Source organism: Panicum virgatum, chromosome 4N (assembly GCF_016808335.1).
Source record: "Panicum virgatum strain AP13 chromosome 4N, P.virgatum_v5, whole genome shotgun sequence".
Taxonomy (NCBI): domain Eukaryota; kingdom Viridiplantae; phylum Streptophyta; class Magnoliopsida; order Poales; family Poaceae; genus Panicum; species Panicum virgatum.
This window is the reverse complement of record NC_053148.1, coordinates 43,588,012-43,607,212: the sequence shown is the minus strand read 5'-3', so window position 1 is coordinate 43,607,212 and position 19,201 is coordinate 43,588,012. Positions and strand designations below refer to the sequence as shown.

At 48.1% G+C, this 19,201-nt stretch overlaps 2 protein-coding genes across 4 annotated transcripts; one reads left to right on the top strand and one right to left on the bottom strand.

Annotated features, from left to right (window-relative positions):
- The first annotated feature begins 4,095 nt into the window (after positions 1 to 4,095).
- On the top strand, positions 4,096 to 7,315 carry LOC120671369. Its single transcript, XM_039951664.1, has 5 exons — positions 4,096 to 5,236; positions 6,175 to 6,232; positions 6,333 to 6,416; positions 6,495 to 6,636; positions 6,729 to 7,315. Exons 1-5 carry the CDS (start codon positions 4,660 to 4,662, stop codon positions 7,122 to 7,124), a joined length of 1,257 nt encoding a protein of 418 aa, XP_039807598.1. The 5' UTR covers positions 4,096 to 4,659; the 3' UTR covers positions 7,125 to 7,315.
- Positions 5,463 to 18,299, bottom strand: LOC120671368 (cytochrome b561, DM13 and DOMON domain-containing protein At5g54830-like). 3 transcript variants are annotated; one of them, XM_039951662.1, is made up of 4 exons: positions 15,384 to 18,235; positions 14,668 to 14,738; positions 5,822 to 5,887; positions 5,463 to 5,646 (listed from the first exon to the last, which is right to left on the bottom strand). In XM_039951662.1, the coding sequence occupies exon 1, from the start codon at positions 18,186 to 18,188 to the stop codon at positions 15,519 to 15,521; it is 2,670 nt and encodes an 889-aa protein (XP_039807596.1). In that variant the 5' UTR covers positions 18,189 to 18,235; the 3' UTR covers positions 5,463 to 5,646; positions 5,822 to 5,887; positions 14,668 to 14,738; positions 15,384 to 15,518. The 3 variants fall into 3 exon arrangements, with proteins under 3 accessions (XP_039807596.1, XP_039807595.1, XP_039807597.1); XM_039951661.1 differs by having other exon boundaries at positions 14,668 to 18,299; XM_039951663.1 differs by lacking the exons at positions 5,463 to 5,646; positions 5,822 to 5,887 and adding an exon at positions 14,370 to 14,584.
- Between the last annotated feature and the right edge of the window lie 902 nt (positions 18,300 to 19,201).

The window sequence follows — 19,201 nt, the reverse complement described above, 5'->3', positions numbered from 1 at the left end:
TGCGCCGGCTGTTATGTCGCGCACCGTGACTCTGTGAGCTGACAGTCACTGGGAAAGGATGCTTGCTCGCTGCCGGCGCCGTCCATGCTTCCGTGCGCGTCCTGTGTGGTCGTTTGGGCCGGGCCGGGCCGGGCTGCCACAGTTACTTCTCCTTTACAGTAGCACTCCAAACTTGCTGACGAAAGCTAGCAGAAAAAAAACAAAACAAGTCGTATAGGGATTCTACCAAAAAAAATCAACAAAATGATTTCCGTAGGCGCTGAATGTTTTGCCTTCGACTCTGGGGTGGTGGGTTACCGTACAGTCCCGTCCGTGCTCGTGGCCCACCGTTGCCGTCCGAGAGGCAGACGCCGTGCGGGCCGGGAGCCCGGGACGGCGGAAGGCTCGAGAAGAAACGGGGGCCCCGTCCGCGGGTCACGGGAAACGAACGGAACGGCCCGGCGGTTGCTGCCTCCCCGGCTGGCTTTACCCAACGGCTCCCTGCCGCCCAGCTACCACTGCCGCCGTACTCCCGCGCCGGGGCCGTACGCCCCTCGAGCCGGGCCCGACCGCGTCCACCTCACACCCGCGGGGCAGCGGGCACGACGCGCGCGCGTGCGGGGCCCCGGGTCCGCCGGGTTTTGTCCTGTCGCCCTGGACCGCCCGCCCGCCGGTAATAACCGCCGGCGAGCAACGCAGCAGCCTGCGTGGGGGCTGAATGAGTGGAATCATCGTAAATGGAAGAAGTTACTCTGTGAAAGAGGGGCTAGCGCTGCAGGTAATACGTAGGTGGGTAGATGCGTGTGGAGGTGTGAGTATCTCAGTATGGTGCGTCTCACAAACTACAGGGGCAGTCTTTCTCGTATATGTTCGGTCAGCGTGGATGTCTAATCTCTTGCATGATGAGTTAGTGTTCTTGGTTATTTTTTTTAAAAAAAACTTTACGAAAGAGAGAGAAAGAATAGATTTAGACTGAATAAAGAAATGGAGTAGGACATCTGCCATTCTTGTGAGGGAAGCAACGAGTAAAAATATAAGCAGTAAAATGTTTTCTTATTTTATATATCCTCATTGCAGGAGAGAGAAAATATAGGTTCACCACTGCTGGTGCTTTAACAGCGACATTTGTAGTTAGTATTAACAAGATTCTTAAATAAAAATTGACTCCATACGTTATACGTTATCTTTCCGTATATTGTTTTCTTGCATAATACAGCTACTACAAAATGACCATTGCAGGTTATTTTCTAGCACATCACCAAATCTAAAACGAGTCATTAAGGTAAAAAAAATGAGATACACCATGACCAAAAGTTAAAACGCGAACGCGTGTGTAGCGTAATAGCGGTTGGGTTGCCGCTGTGCTACTAACCGGCCGGGGGGCTTGAGCCACCGATATGGCACCTTGCAGCATTATATAATTGCACGATGGATATGTCCAGTTGTGGCTGGATTATTTTTGAATGCTGCATAACAAAAAAAAACTCTCTTGCTAACATGCTTAGGGTTCCGGAAATTTTGCCGACCAGAAGAAGGCTGAGCTTCTTCTTAATATAATACTGTGAGAGCGTTCTTTTCCTCACCAGTCGAGTTTTTTATGATCAAAACTTAAAACGCTCGGTGCTCTATGGTACCATGAAATGTCCACTAGTGTGTATTCATTTGAATTTTCATTTATTAACCGTATTGCAACTGATGAGACTTTACCTTGATTTAAAGAAAAGCCACTCAAACATTTCGAAACTAAAAAAGTTATATTGAACGATGCATGGACACGTGGAAAAACCACCTTCTTAGTGTATACCAGTGCCATAAAAGAAATCAAATAATGCTATGACTCAGACGTCTATTCATCATCGAATGCTCGATATATGTTGGAAGAGATAAGCACCAATATTGTAATTATTGTTTTTTATGTTTCGCAGTGGATGTCGTATGAAACATGATGTTAATGTTGCTATGTGAATTTTCTATCTTCGAATCGGATATTAGAGCCATCTATATACACTTGTATACATTTTTTTAACGTTACAAGTGTTCATTTTGTATATTACAACTATTATTTATCAATATTGCGATGGACAGTCCGATAAAAAAATTACAATCGGATGTCCGGCCGTTAAGAGTGCGGGAAGAAATCAGACCAGCGGGCCGTTATACAGCATTTTCGATGACAAATGTGCGAAACAGGTGGGCCATCCCGGAAAAGTGCACCGTCAGACCGCAAGAAGCTCCCCTAGCCCTAAGGATGGAAACGGATCGGATTCGCATAGAATCGGATTTGGATAGCACTTTTTACCACATTTTAAATCGAATACGGATACGGATTCGGATATTCTCGGATACGAATACAAAACGGATGTCTCAGATTCGGATTTGAATTCGGATATTGACTTGATATATGAGCTAACATTTAGTTAATTTCTTTATTAGTAGTTTTAGATTATAAAATTATTTTACAGGTACAAAATAAAGTATAATAATATAACAAAGATATCTAGTTAAAAAAATTTATTTATCATTAATAAATAAATACATAAAAATAAAATTAGAACTAAAATATATTGCAATAAACATATAAATAATTTTATTATATATAAATAAAAAATATAGAAGTAATTTTGAGATAAAATAAGAATATTTAAAGTAAATTTAATCTTTTTTTGTTATATCTTTATTATAAAATTAAGAGTAAATTTCACCAGCGGTCCCTGAACTTGTCCCGAGTTCTCATCCCGGTCCCGGTACTCTCAAAATGCACGTCTAGGTCCCTGAACTTGTCCCGAGTTCTCATCCCGGTCCCGGTACTCTCAAAATGCACGTCTAGGTCCTTGAACTTGTCCCGAGTTCTCATCTCGGTCCATAAACTTGCTAATCTGTTTCATATAGGTCAAAAACTCCATAACATGCGCTCCAAACAGTACGATTAAGTGAACTGATAGGTGGGGCCCATATGGCAGTCACACCTCTCCCTTCTCCCTCCTCTCTTGCTGTGCGGGCCCGCGGGCGCTAGACCGGGGCCAGGACCGGAGCGGGGCTCGCCCGCCAGGGCGCGCCGGCGGTGGTGGCCATGGAGGGCGCCGCCCTCGGGGTGGCACGACATCCACAGGGAGCGGGGTAGCCGAGGGTCGCGTGGGACGACGGCCTTGACGGCAGCGCGGCTGGGTAGGGAGGGCGTGGGGCCGGTGGAGGGGCGGCGGGGATGCGGGGTCCGCCGTCGGCGTGGCCAAGCGGCGGTTGCGGCATGAACGAGGATCGGGGCGGCGCGGAGCTGAGGTCCATCGTGGCAGCGCAGGCGCACGGGTGGCGACAGATGCTAGGGGTGGGGTCCGGCGGCGCCCATACAGAGGGAGGAGGGAGAAGGGAGAGGTGTGACTGCCATATGGGCCCCACCTATCAGTTCACTTAATCGTACTGTTTGGAACACATGTTATGAATGTTTTGACCTATATGAAACAGATTAGAAAGTTCATGGACCGGGATGAGAACTCGGGACAAGTTCAGGGACCTAGACGTGCATTTTGATAGTACCGGGACCAGGATGAGAACTCGGGACAAATTCAGGGACCTAAACGTGCATTTTGAGAGTACCGAGACCGGGATGAGAACTCGGGACAAGTTCAGGGACCGCTGGTGAAATTTATTCTAAAATTAATAATATGGGTGGTAAGAAAAAGATATAATGTCTTTAATAGTTTGAATGAAAACGGATACGGATAGTGTCGGATATTATCGAATATAAATCTGGAATCGGATAGAGAAAATCAATGAAAATCGGATTCGGATGTATCCACTTTACTACCACATTAAATTCGAATACGGATACAGATATCTATATTGATGTTTAAACGAATACGAATATCGAATAATTCGAATATCTGGTATGCGTTTCCCATCCTTACCGAGCCCACCCGCAGCGGTCCAGGGGCATAGACACAGATACGACCAACTCTTTCCCTCCCCGCAAGCACAAAAGTTAAAAAAAATTCGCAATCCACCCCCTCCCGGTCCCGGAAATAAAAACAGGTGTCAAGGAGTAAACGGCAGAGGCAGAGCCCCAGCTAGCGAGCTAGTGCAAGGTCCCCCTCCCTCACTACCAACCGCTCCCCCCCCCCCCCCCCCCCCCTCCCTGCTCTCTCCTTGGATTCCACTCCTCCCTCCTCGGAGTCCCGTGCGGCGTGCGCCTCTCCATCTCCGCCGCTGCCGCCTGGGGCTTCCCGATTCCCCACTGCGCCTTGCCTGCCCCGGATTTCACTGTGCGCCGCCGCCCGGGCGGCTTTCCTCTGAGCGCCGGCCGCGGCGGTGGCCGGGCATCTGGCTTTGCTGGGGTTCTTGAGCTCGTCCGCGCAATGCCGTAGTTAACCCTGGCTGGGGTTTGGGTTCTTGGCCCGGAGCTCTCGTTTGTTTGAATTCTTGAAGGTTGAAGGAGGGAAAAAGGGCCCGGATTTCGAGGAGTTCTTGGTTCCGTGCTTGTCTCGGGGAAAGGGAATCTTGCGTTCGTGGAGTTATTATTATTTTATTTTTTGCGAGGGTTCGTGGAGGGTTTTTATATCTACGAGGGGCGATTTTCTTTGGTTGATTTTTTTTTTATTCTGCGCGGTTCTTGAAGAGCTCGAGCGGAGTTGAGAACCCGGTAAAGTTTGAAATTTTGGGCGGTAAAAGCTCCGGGGCCTGGGCGGAATGGCTTCCATGGCCGGGGCGCCGAGGGTCCGGTCCCTCAACATCGCGACGCCGGAGGTGGAGGCGAGGCCGGTGCTGGTGCCGGGGGGCAACAAGGCCAGGTCGGGCCCGGCGAACGCCCGGAAACCGTCGCCGAAGCCGCTGCGGAAGGCGGAGCCGGCGGCGGCGGGGACGCCGGAGAAGCCGGCGGCCACCGCGGTCAAGGAGGAGGAGGGCGCCAAGACGAATGCCGTCGGTGGGGGCGGAGCTGGCGCGCCCAAGGGTGCGACCCCTGTGCCTTCGCCGCGGCGCACGCCGCCGGGGCCGCCGCCGAGGAGGAACGACGCGCCGCCGCTGCAGCCGAGCTTACCGCTCAGCGCGCCTTGCTCCTCGGACGCCTCCGCGGAGTCGGTCCGCGCCCGGGCTTTCGCTGGGAAGGTGGAGAAGGGCCGGTCTTGGACGAAGGCTGTGCCCAAGCTAGGGAAGGCTGTTGGTAAGGTGGCGGAGAGCAAGCCAGCCGGTGTGAATTTTGTTGCTCCAGTGACGCCAGAGGCTGGGGAAGGTAAGAGGAGGTGCGCGTGGGCGACACCAACCACAGGTGAGCTTCATCCGTTCTTTAAATTGTTCTTTGTTAAAATCCGAGTTCGTTATAAGAATTATTATCCCTGTTTCTTGATGTTTTAGTAACCAAATATGGGTTGGGTGCGTAATTTATGCTTACTTGGATTATTGGCTGATCAAGCCATTCATGTGTTAGTGTTACAATTCATAATAACTTACACATTGTATATCCTTAGCCAGGCAGGCACTTTTTGCCATACTTGTTCATATGCTGTAGTTAATCCTGGTCAAGAATATATTCCCCTGTAGCCTTTTCCTCAAGAGCAGCTAGTATATTGCTGGTGTTGGTAACCATGATGATAACTCGTCCATCGTAGTCATAGCTTGTTAAACTCTAGCTGTTCCAGTTTGTCATGGGGTTGGAACCAACTGAGATGGTAATTCTGCCTACATGGGATAAAGTTAGCATTCCTTCTTTAAGATCACCTATATAAAGTGCAAAGAGCATATTCTCCTTTTTTTAAATTTCCCTTTCATTCTTATTTCCTACATATGATGGATTGGTTAAACCCTCGCCATTTCATGTTAACATCTGTAATTGACTATAGTAATTTTAACTCACCAACTTAACAGCCGCCTCATAGATCAATCTGTGCTATTCTGTACCATGTGTCCTTTGATTTTGATCCTGCTACAGAAACCCACTTTAACTGCTCTGAAACTAAATTTGGCAAAAGGAATGGTTATTTTGCCAACTAGAAACAAACAGACAAGCAGTGTTAAGCTGTCAATAGCTCCATCTATACAGTCAAGAAAACCAAGCAACCAAAGTGTAAGGTACAGAGCCTGCTTTATTTGACACCATCACATGCTATGGTTGTCCTGTGCCTTTTCTAGGAATGACTGGTGAAGTGTTTCTCAAGTTACGCATTATTTTTACGGCAAAGCTGATTTTTCATGTTTTCTACTGATCAGATCCTTGCTATGTCGCTTTTCATGATGAGGAATGGGGGGTTCCCGTACACAATGACAGGTATGTGAACAGAAAATTTCTATATCCATCTTTGCTATTTATCTTCTGTTAAAAGGAAAATTGAACTGTTAGAGGATATTTGATCGTGACCATTTTACAGGAGATTGTTTGAGCTACTTGTACTATCTTGTGCATTGGCTGAGCTTACATGGCCTGAAATTCTCAAGAGGAGACAACTTTTTAGGTATTGGTTTTGTAATGTTGAAAAGAAAAAAAGTGTTCTGCTTGGTTTCTTTCATAACATTCATGCTGAATCATCCAGGGAAATTTTCATGGATTTTGACCCTGCTGCTGTCTCTAAAATAAATGAGAAGAAGATTGTGGCATCTGGCAGTGTTGCCCATTCTCTTTTGTCAGAGCAAAAGCTCCGAGCTGTCCTTGAGAATGCTCGCCAGATAATAAAGGTTTGTTGTGCCTGTTTGTTCACACCACAAATTTGGTGCCTCTGTTGGAATGTCTTTTGCCTGAAACTACAACTTTGTGCAAATTGATGCAGATTGCTGATGAATTTGGATCCTTTGATCGATACTGCTGGGGTTTTCTGAACCACAAGCCTATAGTAAGCAAGTTTCGCTATCAAAGGCAAGTTCCTGTGAAGAGTCCCAAGGCGGATATAATCAGCAAAGACATGATGCGAAGGGGATTCCGTAGTGTGGGCCCAACGGTCATATATTCCTTCATGCAGGCTGCAGGGCTAACAAATGATCACCTGGTCAGTTGCTTCCGGTTTGAAGAATGCAATGCCACTCCAACTCTTTGCACAAGTGGCATCGACAGGGTAAACATGAAGGCAGATCTGAAAAAAGATGAGATGGCAACGAAGATTCGTTGTGAGGTGATTGCCACTAATGCAGAGATGCCAAGGACGATCGATGCACTTATCGTTTCATAGCACAATGTAGAAATTGGAATAGCAGCGTGGCTACTGAACTTGTGTTATCTTTATGTAGACAGTGCCAGTTATCCCTGAATTCAGTAGGAATCAAAATGCTTGTGTAAAAATCATTTCTGTTGGTAATGCTACTCTATTGTACATCTAATGGTTAGCAAAGCAAGGATGGTGACCTTTTTATTACTGATCCAGAAACTGAAATTTTCGCCGTGAATCATTCAGCAGTTTTATCCAGATCATTGCTGTTTATCAGAAATTGTCTGGTGGCTTAGAGGGATTTCTTTGGTGGCTTAATATGATATGGGGTTGCATTCTTCACAATTGGATTCCCTGCGGCTGCTTGATGTGGGGCACATTTAAGCAGGTGGACCAGAGATTATTGATATGGGATTGATTTCTGGGGGGCTCAGGAACCTAACTATGGAGTATGGAGACAGTTATATGCATTCAGAACTGCAGGATGCCATGTGAGGAGTGACGACAAACCTCGGAGATTGGTCTGCTTCATGCCAAAGTTTTAGGCTGCCTATCCATTTTAGGCCCCGTTCAGTTCGTGAATTTGGGGGTGAAAAGTTACTGTAGCACATTTCGTTGTTATTTGACAAATAATGTCAAATCATAAACTAATTAGGCTTAAAAGATTCATCTCGTGCTAATCAGTTAGACTGTGTAATTAGTTATTTTTTCATCTACATTTAATATTTCATGCATGTGTCCGAAAATTTAATGTGATGGTTAATGTAGCAATTTTTTTGGGAACTGGATGGGCCTTAAAAACATGAAAGGTTTACTTGTGCAGTAGAACTCAGAAGTAACAAGCTGAGATTCTGGGAAAACAAGCTCAGATTCTAGAACATAGCTCACAAGCGGCCTACACTGAAACTGTCTGCTGAACTTGCACATATTGTGTTGTCGTCTGTTTGATGTGTCGTTATCGTGCTACTGTCCTCGCACTAGCAGACAAATCCTATTATAATCCGGTCGTACTTCAGTTTGCAATTTTGCAGAGCATGCTTGCAGGGTATGCATTCAGGTACAACCTCATCGCACTTTCTTAATTAAATCAAAAGATCATATCAACTATGGACAGTATTTGAACGAATGGGTATAAGCATAGGCAGGCTCTCCTCACCATATATGCCGGGTGCATCAGGTTGCCAGGTCCACAGATCATGCACCATGTTGGCAATGCGTTGCAGGGACCATCTCCATCAAATGAGGCAGCGGGCCGGAGTGGACTCAGCAATCATGGCAGTGGAGGAGATGATGGTTCAGACTTCAGACATCAGACAAACTGAAATGCAGGTCCGTTTCGTCAGCAAAAGTCAGGTTCGGTAGAAAACATGACTGGGTAAAAAGTGCTCGGGATGGGCCCCGTCCAGCAACGTCTTGGCCTTGTTTGATTCCGTAAGGATTCTAGCGTGCATGCTTCCCGAAAACAGAATCTCGCATGCATGGTGTACTAAATAAAGTCTATTTGCAAAAAATTTTTAAGGATGGGTGTAACTTTTCGCAATGAATCTAATGACGGTAATTAATCGATGATCGACTACAGTGATGCTACAGTACCATCCTCTAATCGCGCAGTCAAAGACCTCATTAGATTATTCAGGGTCACTAGCGCGGAGGTTTTGAAGTTGGTTTTGTAAACTGGGTTTGTTTGACACCATAATTAGCGGTCAAAGTAACACAGGGACAAAACCAATCAAGCCCCTTAGATCTGGGGCAGGCTATCCATTTTGCGACTCCAGTTCAGAAATGAATCTCGTACTACAATGCTACAGTCAGGATGCAGGAGAAGCAAAGCTGACATGGCAGGAGCTATTATGATTCTTATCATCTGCAGTTCACATATACATTTTACAGCTGTCAGGGTAAAACATTACAGCATATCCTAGAAAATAAGATTTCAGAGTCTCTTGGCTTTCTATGTCTGAAACAACCTACTGTGATTTCCTTTAGGAATTATGTACCACTACTAGATCCTAAAACACACATGCACATTTGCCCTTCCTTGAACCATGGCTAAAACTGATTCCAGATTTGAAATGTGTTGCTGCCACTGGTTCCAGGCGCTGACATATAGAGCACAGTATTGTTGTTGAAGCATGGAAGCCCATCAGAGGATAGCCTCCCTTTATCTGGTCCAGTCCTTCCGAGGCTAAGCCTGGGCTTTGTTTCTCTAGTAATGCTATCAACAGTTTAGAGGCCAGAAACCCAAACTCCAGAACAGCATATGCATCCACTTGAACCAGAAGAACTTTCCCGTTCGTTGTTGGGCCATAAAAAAAACTCAGCAATGCCTGGACTTGTGGCGGTTTTTTTATTTTTATATTTTTTATTTTTGTTTTTTACAAAAATATATTTTCGTTTTCGAAATTTACATGAATATACCCCCGCCGCCGCGCTGCCGGGCAACCGGGACCTGGTCGCCCCGCTGCGGGGCGGCAGGGACTTTTGTGCAAAAACTTTTGCGAAAATATTTGCCCGCAGGTCCCTGGGGCCCCAGGCCGCCCGGCTGCGGGGCGACCGGCTCTCGCACCCTTATATAAGGGTTGGCTGGTCCCCCACCCCTCATTTGCATCACTAAAATTCCAAAAACCAATAAAAAAGAGGGAGGGAGGGAGAGAGGCGAAGCTCTGCCGGATTTTCAAGCCGGTTGCCGGATTTTCAAGCCGGCGACTGCAGATAACCAAAATTCTTCTACGCTTTACAAATAGATTATGTTGTAATTATTTTTGTTGAAACAGTAGATTAGCAATCAATTTAATTATTGTTAGGAGTGATTAGTGGTATATTTAGGTGCAGTTACTTGTAATGATTAGCGTTGATACAGTACATTTAGTGTTAGATTAAATATTAGAAAGTACTAGAAAATTGTTAGAGAAGTATTAGAATGTCTTAAAAATTGGAAGATAATATTAAAATTTTTTAGAAAATGTTAGAAAATTGTAGAAAGTATTTTGTTGAAACAGTAGTTTAGCAATCAATTTAATTATTATTATGAGTGATTAGTGGTACATTTAGGTGTAGTTATTGATAATGATTAGCGTTGATATAGTATATTAGCAATCTGATTTCTCACTTGTGATTGCCAGGGCTCAACACCATGGCATCCTCAGGATCCACCTACATTCCATGGAGTAAGGTGACGGAAACAGTCCCCCAAGGAGTCCTGGTGCCTATGTGTTTTTGCGGATCCTTGTGCAAACTAATGAAATCAAGGGTTTTGGGGGACGACTTTGGGAAGAGGTTCTTCATGTGCGAGAATTACGAGTACGACCCGCCCAAGCATTACGGCAAGGACCGAGCAAAGGTACTACAAAACACTATCAGAGTTTGTCACTTTCAGATCTAGTAATGACTTCTAAAATGATTTGGGGAAAGACTCCACCGCCTCTATGTGATTTCGTGCAGTGGTTAGACACCGAGCAATCTCAGCAGGATAAGGACCACGTGGAGCGTCAAGCAAGGTGGGCTGCACAAAGATGGCAACGAATGCTGCATGAAGAACAGATGGAGGAGAAGCGCAAGAAAAACTAGAAAGAGATTCAGAAAAGGATTGCAGAAGTGGAACGTCAGAAGGCAGAGGAACGTGAAGCTGATTGGGAGAGGAAGCGAGAGAGGGCCGGCCGTGCTAAGGAAGCAGGGTCTGAAGCTATTAGGAAGGGAAAATATCCCCGGTGCACTCAGTAAAGCATCACCATGTAATCCCGTCATTTTATATTTCCTAAGGCATGTTAGATTTACTCACAACACGAGGTTATTGTGTTGCACATGCCATGTTTTTCATTGTTCAAGTACCTAGTAGTACGAACGCCTTAGGCCTCTACTTTGTAATCGTAGCATTATTTACGAAACTGTATTGCAAACCGAAAATTTATGATTCGTAACTATCCTTCTATTTTCAGTACACTACATTCAGTGAGCAATCTAATTGAACCAATCTACACATTTAGAACTGCAACCAAGAAATCTTACTACACAAATACCTTCGTAATATTACATGCTACAATCTGGTGCAAATACATATCCATACATAATGAAATGTAATTATCACATACAGGTAGGAATACATATCCATACATCTGGTTCAAATACATATGCACACATAACGAAATCTAGACGCAACGGGCTCCAAAATCCGGAGGCAATCCATCGATGGGATTTTCAGAAGGTTCAATCTCAGTACCAGCATTATCTTCTTGCATTTTAGGGCACTTCTTGTAAGTGTGACCATCTGCTCCACACAGGTTGCATCGTTTTTTCTTCTTTCCTGCCTCAGACTCATCCATTCCGTTACGGATACGAAGTGTCTGTCGTCGACCTACCCCTCTCCTAGCATCTGGATTGGGAATGTACATTGGAGAGATATTTGGTGTAGTGAATGATCACAGACTGCCTATGCCATATATCTCATGGCCCCAAGTGTGCACAGCAGTTTCTTTTCTGTAATATTCTGAAACAAAAACCCCTGGATCCAACCCAGATTCTGAACATGCCGCAATGACATGGGAGCATGGTAAGTGAAGAAGCTGTGGCTTCTTGCATCTGCAAAAAACCTTGCCTTCCGGCGTTATCAAGCAATCCTGAACGACCCTTTGTCTGCGTACACCCTGCCCTGTCCTGTCCTTGCATGAAACCTCAAACCTTTGATCCTTTGTGCCCATGGAGACCACTCTGTGATATTGAGCCTTTTCAATATTTTCTTTCATGTAGTTAGTGACCCTATTACAAAAAATCACTCCTGGATCATTAAGTAAGACAGCAGCTGCCTGGTACCGCTCTCTGAAGTACCTTGTGCATCCGTACATGATGAACTCAACTATGCCAACAAGAGGAAATCCACGAACATGACGCATTACCATATTGTAACACTCTGCGTGGTTGGTTGTCTCGATCCCATATCGACGACCTCTAGTGTCGTATAGAATTGACCACTTCTCCTTAGGTGCATCCTTAATCCACTGTGTGAAAGGTCCGCCGCCGGAATGTCTCCGGCTGGAGGTTGAGGCATGTTCCTTTAGCAGCTCGGCGCACATGTTATCTAGCACCTGCCACAATGCATCAAACTTCCGCTGCTGATTCTGAGTGCACAACCTCTTGAACAAATTCATAAGTTCCTTATTCTTGAAGCGCTCATAAAAGTTTGTACCCATATGCCTTATGCACCACCTACTCACAACATCTGGCCATAGAAGAGGTTGTCCTCGACTTCCTTCATGTAGTTGCCTTTTTGCTGCTAGAAGACCTGCATGTCTGTCACTGATGAGGCAAACATCAGGCCTTCCAGTAACAACGTGAAACTTCACACGTTCAAGGAACTAGTACCAGCTCTCTGTGTTCTCATTCTCAACAAAAACAAAGGCGATGGGAACCACCTGCTTGTTGCAATTAACTCCAATCGCTGTCAGTATTGTCCCTTTATATCTTCCTGTCAAGAATGTGCCGTCAATACATAGAACATGAAGACAATACATAAATGCCCTCACACATGCACCAAGGCAGAAGAAAGCACGAAGCAGAAACCCAGGTCCCCCATATAAACTCGGTACAATGTAGGTATAAGTCGCGCTTCCAGGATTTCTCTGCACAATTGCTGACAGCATGTGAGGCAGATTATCATATGATGCCTCATATGTGCCGAATCTCATCGCAAACACCTTTTGTTTTGCCCGCCAAGCCTTTGCATAGCTGATTTTGTATTGAAAACGCTCGTCGATGTCCCTAATCATCAATTTTGGCTCATAATCAATTTTGTCCAGAATCATCCCATACATCTTCTTGGCCACGAAAGTGGATGTGATGTTACGGTGATTTTGCGCAACAGCAGTTAATCTACATGTATATGATGTAACAATTGAACACTCCCAGTGTATCTTGTACTTGCACTTGTAGGCATGTACTCGCCATGTACAATCGCCATTGACACACTTCACCTCATATTATTTGCTGCTAGACTTCACAACTCTGAATTCCTTCCTCAACGACATAGTCCAAAGATTCACAGCATCTTTCACAGCTTCAATGCTAGGATACTTTGCCCCCTGCATAACCTCATTCTCTCTGTATTCGTACTCATTACTCCTAATATCCTGTATCACTGGATTTCCAAAACCCTTGTCTCGCCATTCACCTAGCAACGGGTAGTCCTCATCGTCTGATGAGTCCCCACATTCTTCCATCATTCGAGTCTCTTGGTCTTCATTCTGTACAGCTTCCACTATTCCAGGTATCCGCTCCCCCTCATCAGGTAAACCTTGCGGCTCAGGTTGAATGGCATGCACGTTCTGATCTTCTTTTTCTCCTACCTGATCAGCTATACCTTGCGGCTCAGGTTCTGTGACATGCATGTTCTGATCTTCATTTTCTTGTTCCACTGCTTGGTTCATATGAGATGATGTACTTGTTGACCCTTCACCGAAATGGACTGCCTTCTGGTGAATCTGAATTATCATTGCAAGAGGCCACCCGCGGTCAAGAGCTGCTTGCATGTAAGTCCGCCATTATTCGGTGTTTGTTATATGCATCAACTCCCAGAAATCCCCTTCAGTTCCCCAATTCGTCACAGTCTGAACGGTTAGGAAATGAGTCTTTGGATTCACATTGAATATCTCGTGAAGCCATTTGCGTATGGAACCAAAACTCCTCTCTAAGGGTTTATCTATTCCGCACTCTCTTCGTTCAAAAGCTGATAGATCTACTTCATACGCATCATGAGAAATATAGTAGTCACCATAATGAACTTGAAAACGAAGCTTGCTCGACATATCTGGACACACAATCATGATATTAAATTGATTGCTAATCTACTGTTTCAACAAAAATAATTACAACATAATCTATTTGTAAAGCGTAGAAGAATTTTGGTTACCTGCAGTCGCCGGCTCGAAAATCCGGCAGGGCTTCGCCTCTCTCCCTCTTTTTTCTTGGTTTCTAGAATTTTACTGATGCAAATGAGGGGTGGGGGGACCAGCCAACCCTTATATAAGAGTGTGAGAGTTGGTTGCCCTGCAGCCGGGCGGCCAGGGCCGGCCGCCCCGCTGCCGGGTGACCGGCCCCCAGGGACCTGCGCGCAAATATTTTCATAAAAGTTTTTGCACAAAAGCCCCTGCCGCCCCGCAGCGGGGCGACCAGGTCCCGGCCACCCGGTAGCGGGGCGGCCGAGGTATATTCCTGTAAATTTCGAAAACGAAAAAATATTTTTGTAAAAAACAAAAATAAAAAATAAAAAAACCGCTTGACTTGTGTAACTGCAACATGTTGGCCACTAGGCTTCATGACAAAGACAAGACCAGAGACCCTTCACGGCAAAGGACAAAGGGACTCATGTAACGTGCTGCTGATTTTGCCCCTTCACCAGACATCACCTAACCCTGGTTTCTTAACAAGGTGGCAAGCCAACCAACAAGGGATCCAGATCTGACCAAGTGCCAACACCTAACTGAAACAATATGGACCTAACATGCAGGTTGACGTCGATATCACTGAACACGATATAATACGAGGGTAACAGCTAAAGGGAGAATAGTAAGTAGCGTACCTGCTCTGTTTTCCTTGAAGAAGATTGGAGCCAACTCATCGTTGTAGTGGACGATCTTCAGGGTCAACAACCTGCAGCACGTTAGTGGAATTGCAAGATTAGTGGACAACCACTTTCAAACAGACCTGGTTGTCAGGGCAGCAAAAGGGAAATCCGTGTTTGGCTGATAAGGATGAGTACGAGTATGGATGTAAATGCATTTCTGGTATTTGGGATGACATATCACAGAATCACTAAATAGGTATAGTATCATCAGCCTAACATTTGGCCAATTTGAACAGGAAGCAAAAATGCACCAAAGCATCAGGTTGGCGTATATTGCCATGAACCTTATGATTAAAAATGTGAAAAATAGCACAACAGAGAACTGTAGCCACAGATAAATTGTGGGTCACAAGTTCCACTACAGGACGGGCGCTGCAATTCCATTGGATGGTTATTTTTAGTTCCAAGTAACAGACAAATCACAATATCATCTAAAAGATGTCAGAAAATCAATCTACAGAAATGGTTCACAAAATTCTCAGGATCTTTCAAAAATAATTGTATCCTCTTTCAGTCTCAACTATATCAAAATTGTACAGATATACATACATGGTCGCTAAGAAGTTAGGAGATTAAAGACAAGAGGGCCTAATAAGCTCCAAAAGACAAGAAAAATCTATTCTACACCATGTGGTAAATACCTCTCAAGAAGTCAAAGATGGGAACCTCACCATTTCCTTATATAAAAAATAATATGAACTGAACCCTCTTTTATACTGAGACGTATATCAGCTGCTTGTTCTACCTATAAAGAATTTGAACTAAAATCCTTTTTTTTTATCGACATGTATACTGAAAAGAGTATCTCATCCTTTAAGTGGCTCAAGCTGTACTTCCATCGGCCCAGATGATGAATTAGACTCCATTTTACTGACTACCCTGTCTGATTGCAAAAGATCAACTGTATCATCTTCCTCGGCGTTGCCAAGCACCCATTTTCCTGAAAGGCCATCAGCACCATCTCTTCTCCGCTTAATTGCCAAGTACTCGAAATAAGCCGTTACCAACGCAATGCTTAAAAACCATAAGATTAGCCCACATGTAAGCCCCTTGATGTTCTTACTGCCATACCTGTGCCCAAGATGCTGTAAGCCGGTAAAGAGAGCCACGATACCAGCGATGGCAGCAGACCTCCCGGTAAAAGGATGCAAATACTCCCAAGCGATCCTATTTCTTGATGATGATTCTCTATTCTCCGTTTTATGCGGTCTAAGATACGCATTTATTGGCTGCGCACACGCGAATGTAAACGCTACTGCACCAATTCTAGCATGTCTGGATTTGAAAGAGAAACCTCGGAGCTCAGCAACTGCAAACAGAACGCCCAAGAGCATTACTGCTATGCCTGAATACTGCAGATAGATGTGGGCCTGGAACCAGAGATCGCCTTTCAGATGTTTCAGGTATCTCGCAGCCATGATCCCCCCTGGGAACAAAATAGCCCATGCCACAAACATCATAAACCCATGAACAGCAAGCACTGGACGCAGATCCTCCACTGCCTCAGCCAAACCGCTCAACAGAAGAATCCTGATAGGACGATTGCTTGTGTCCGAGTGCATGTTCTTCAAACTCAGGGGGCCCGATGACCACTGAGCACCCATTGCCCAAATGACCTTCAGAGGAGTGGTCGGGTCGATCAAGTTCTTGCATTCCACCCTTCCACTGCACGAAGGTGTTAAGGGACGAGTGAACTCAAATATGATGGCGCCATTTTCCAATCGGCATCTCTTGTGTGTAACATTCTCGTGTGTTTCGTGCACACTCATCCCGTCCTTCCCGTCGATCCAGTAAGATTTAACATGCCCCTTGCCATTGCCATCGACCCACCCGACATAAGCATAGCTGTTCACCATTGCGCTACCGAAGCCGATCGCAAGGTAGCCACTCTTCTTCTCACCTCGGGCAGCAATGTTAATGGAGTCACCAGAGAGAGTCCAGAAGAATGTCACCTGCTGATCGTCCAGTAGCACACTGTTGTTGTACATGTCGCTGAGTCCTCCATCAACCACCTGGATTTTCCAGCCCATTTTCTGATCATACAAGGATTGGTAGTACACCAGGTCCGGCGTGTTCCGGTCGGGCAACCAGACGAGCTCCGTCGGTGTTGCCCGCACGTCCTCCGCCTTCGGTCCGCCGGCGTAGATGACCTCGGGCGTGTTCCTGGACGTGGCGTTGCCGCCGACAGGGTCAGACGTGATGTACAACGGCACGTCGTGCCCGGCCTCGATGGAGAAGGTGGCCGGCACACCACGCTCCACCTTGAGCAGGGGCGCCTCCTTCTTGTTGATGTAGAGCACCTTGTCGGGGTTGGGCGGGTTGGGGTAGTGCAGCGCCGGCCCCACCGTCACGATCAGTGGCGTCTTGCGCTCCGACGTGATCCTTGCCTGGTCCTCCTTGTCGTCGGCGTCCAACGGCCCGACGCACCCGCTGCCGGCTTCCGACAAGTTGAGCTTGGCGAAGGCGAACGCCGTGCCCGCGGACGCGCCGTGGCTCACCAGCGGCAGGTAGTAGGGCCGGAGCGAGTCCGGCGGCCGCAGCAGCCCGATCGCCCAGACGACGGTCATGTTCCGGGTGGCGTTCACGGCGACGTCGTGCTTGCTGTCCTGGGACACCAGCGGGCGCGAGAAGCGCACGAAGGAGACGCCGTCGCGGCGGTGGCCGTAGACGAGGCGCGTGTCGTTGACGAGGCCGGCGGAGTCGTTGCGGCCGTAGATCGTGTCCGGGCAGACGCCTTCGGCCGAGCCGTCCCCGCGCAGCAGGCACTCGCTGTTCTTGGTGACGTAGTAGTCGTCGGCGAACGGGCGGCCGTCCTCGGTGAAGCCGGCGACGACGAGGTCGGCGCCGATCACGGACGGCTTGGCCACGCCGGGCTGCGCCCACCCGAACGCCATGTAGTACTCGGACCCGACGGCCGCCTCGAGGCCGATGTCGACGGAGTTGTTCGCCTCGTGGAGCGTCCACCGCAAGCGGAAGCGCGGGGAGAGCTGCGCGCAGGAGTCGAGCATGGTGGGCGCCGCGGACGCGGCGGAGGATGAGGGATCGGAGGAGGCGTTGGCACCGGAGAGGCGCACGAAGCCGAAGAGGGAGGAGGTGAGGGGGTCGTAGGCGGCGAGGATGGGGACGCGCGGCCAGGAGACGCCCGGGAGGAGGCGGAAGACGAGGGACTCGAACCGGAAGGTGCGGTCCAGCGGGTCGGCGGCCGCGGGCTCGCCGCGCGCGAGGGCGTCGAGGTCGGTCCCGTCCGCGCGCCACCACCGCGCGGAGGCCGATCCCGGGAGGAGGTCGAGCGCGGCGACGCGGAACGAGCAGCCGTCGAGCACCTCCACGCGGCCGCGGAGCTGGTGCTGCGACATGCGCAGGTCCGCGTGGTACCCCGCCAGGCTCGTGTTCACGCCGCACTCCGCCGCCGCCCCGGCGATGCGCGTCGACGCGAGGCAGAGGATCGCGAGGAGGTGGAGGGCCGCGGGCGCCATGGCGGGCGCGGCGCGGCGCGGCGCGATCGGCGTGGAAACGCGCGCTCTCAGGGGAAGGGTGCGGCGAGGCGGGGCGGCGGCATGGGAGGCGGGGCGATCACGCGGCGGTGGGGAGGCGGCTGCGAGTTCGTCGGGGCGGGGGAGGTTAGACGTGATGGGGGAAGGGGAAGGGGAAGGGGAAGGGGAAGCGGTTCCTTCCGGGCGGGTTCGATTTTTTTTTTAAATAAAGCCAGTAGCACTGCCACATCATATAAGAAGAAGCATTCGTACATAACACGATAAAGCGTACATCATCATCACACAAACAACGCACGCAAATAACACACCCAACAAAACACTACACCACCACAAACTGGGAGAGGAAGCGAAAGAAGCCGCCGCGAACTGCACCGTCATCGCCAACGCTGTGCCACGCCAAAAGCCGCGGCCCGCTGCAAGCCAGAGCGACAACTCGAACTCCTCCACCAAGGGACTATCACCCTCAAGCTGCATACACACGACCGTCGATCCCCTGTTCCAGTGGTGCTTCAACGGGACACTCCCGTCGCATCGCCGATGAAAAACACTGATCCAGGCCACTCTGCGTGGGGGCCTCGCCTCTCCCACCACCTCACACTCCTCTGCCAAGGACTCAGATAACTGAGACCGCTCTGAAAGCACCAACATCCGCTCAGCCGTCACTGGGATCACCACTGCACCATGTGCGCCAGCTTAAGACCTCTAGCACCCATGGGTCCTCTGCACCTCTCTGTCAACACGGATCAAGCGCACATCCTCTGCCGCTGCGCGCGGGCAACACCACCAACCAACCACCACCACTACCTAGCCAAGGCGAGTCTCCAAATGCGACGCCTCCAACGAGGGCACGACGCCAAAGACGCCGCCGTCGCACGTCCAAAGATGGACTGGGTTTTCACCCTAAAGAGCCCCGTGCAGTAGGAACATGATGTCTCACAATGGTGCCCCCAAAAGGGAAAACGGCGCCACAAGGGCGCCGCCACCATTGCCACCGA

Excerpts from the sequence above, each read along its gene's own strand:
- LOC120671369 (XM_039951664.1), top strand. The coding sequence starts at position 4,660 with ATGGCTTCCATGGCCGGGGCGCCGAGGGTCCGGTCCCTCAACATCGCG. Across the intron at positions 5,237-6,174 it reads GTGGGCGACACCAACCACAG|ATCCTTGCTATGTCGCTTTT; the intron begins GTGAGCTTCATC and ends TCTACTGATCAG. Across the intron at positions 6,233-6,332 it reads GTTCCCGTACACAATGACAG|GAGATTGTTTGAGCTACTTG; the intron begins GTATGTGAACAG and ends ACCATTTTACAG.
- LOC120671368 (XM_039951661.1), bottom strand. The coding sequence starts at position 18,188 with ATGGCGCCCGCGGCCCTCCACCTCCTCGCGATCCTCTGCCTCGCGTCG.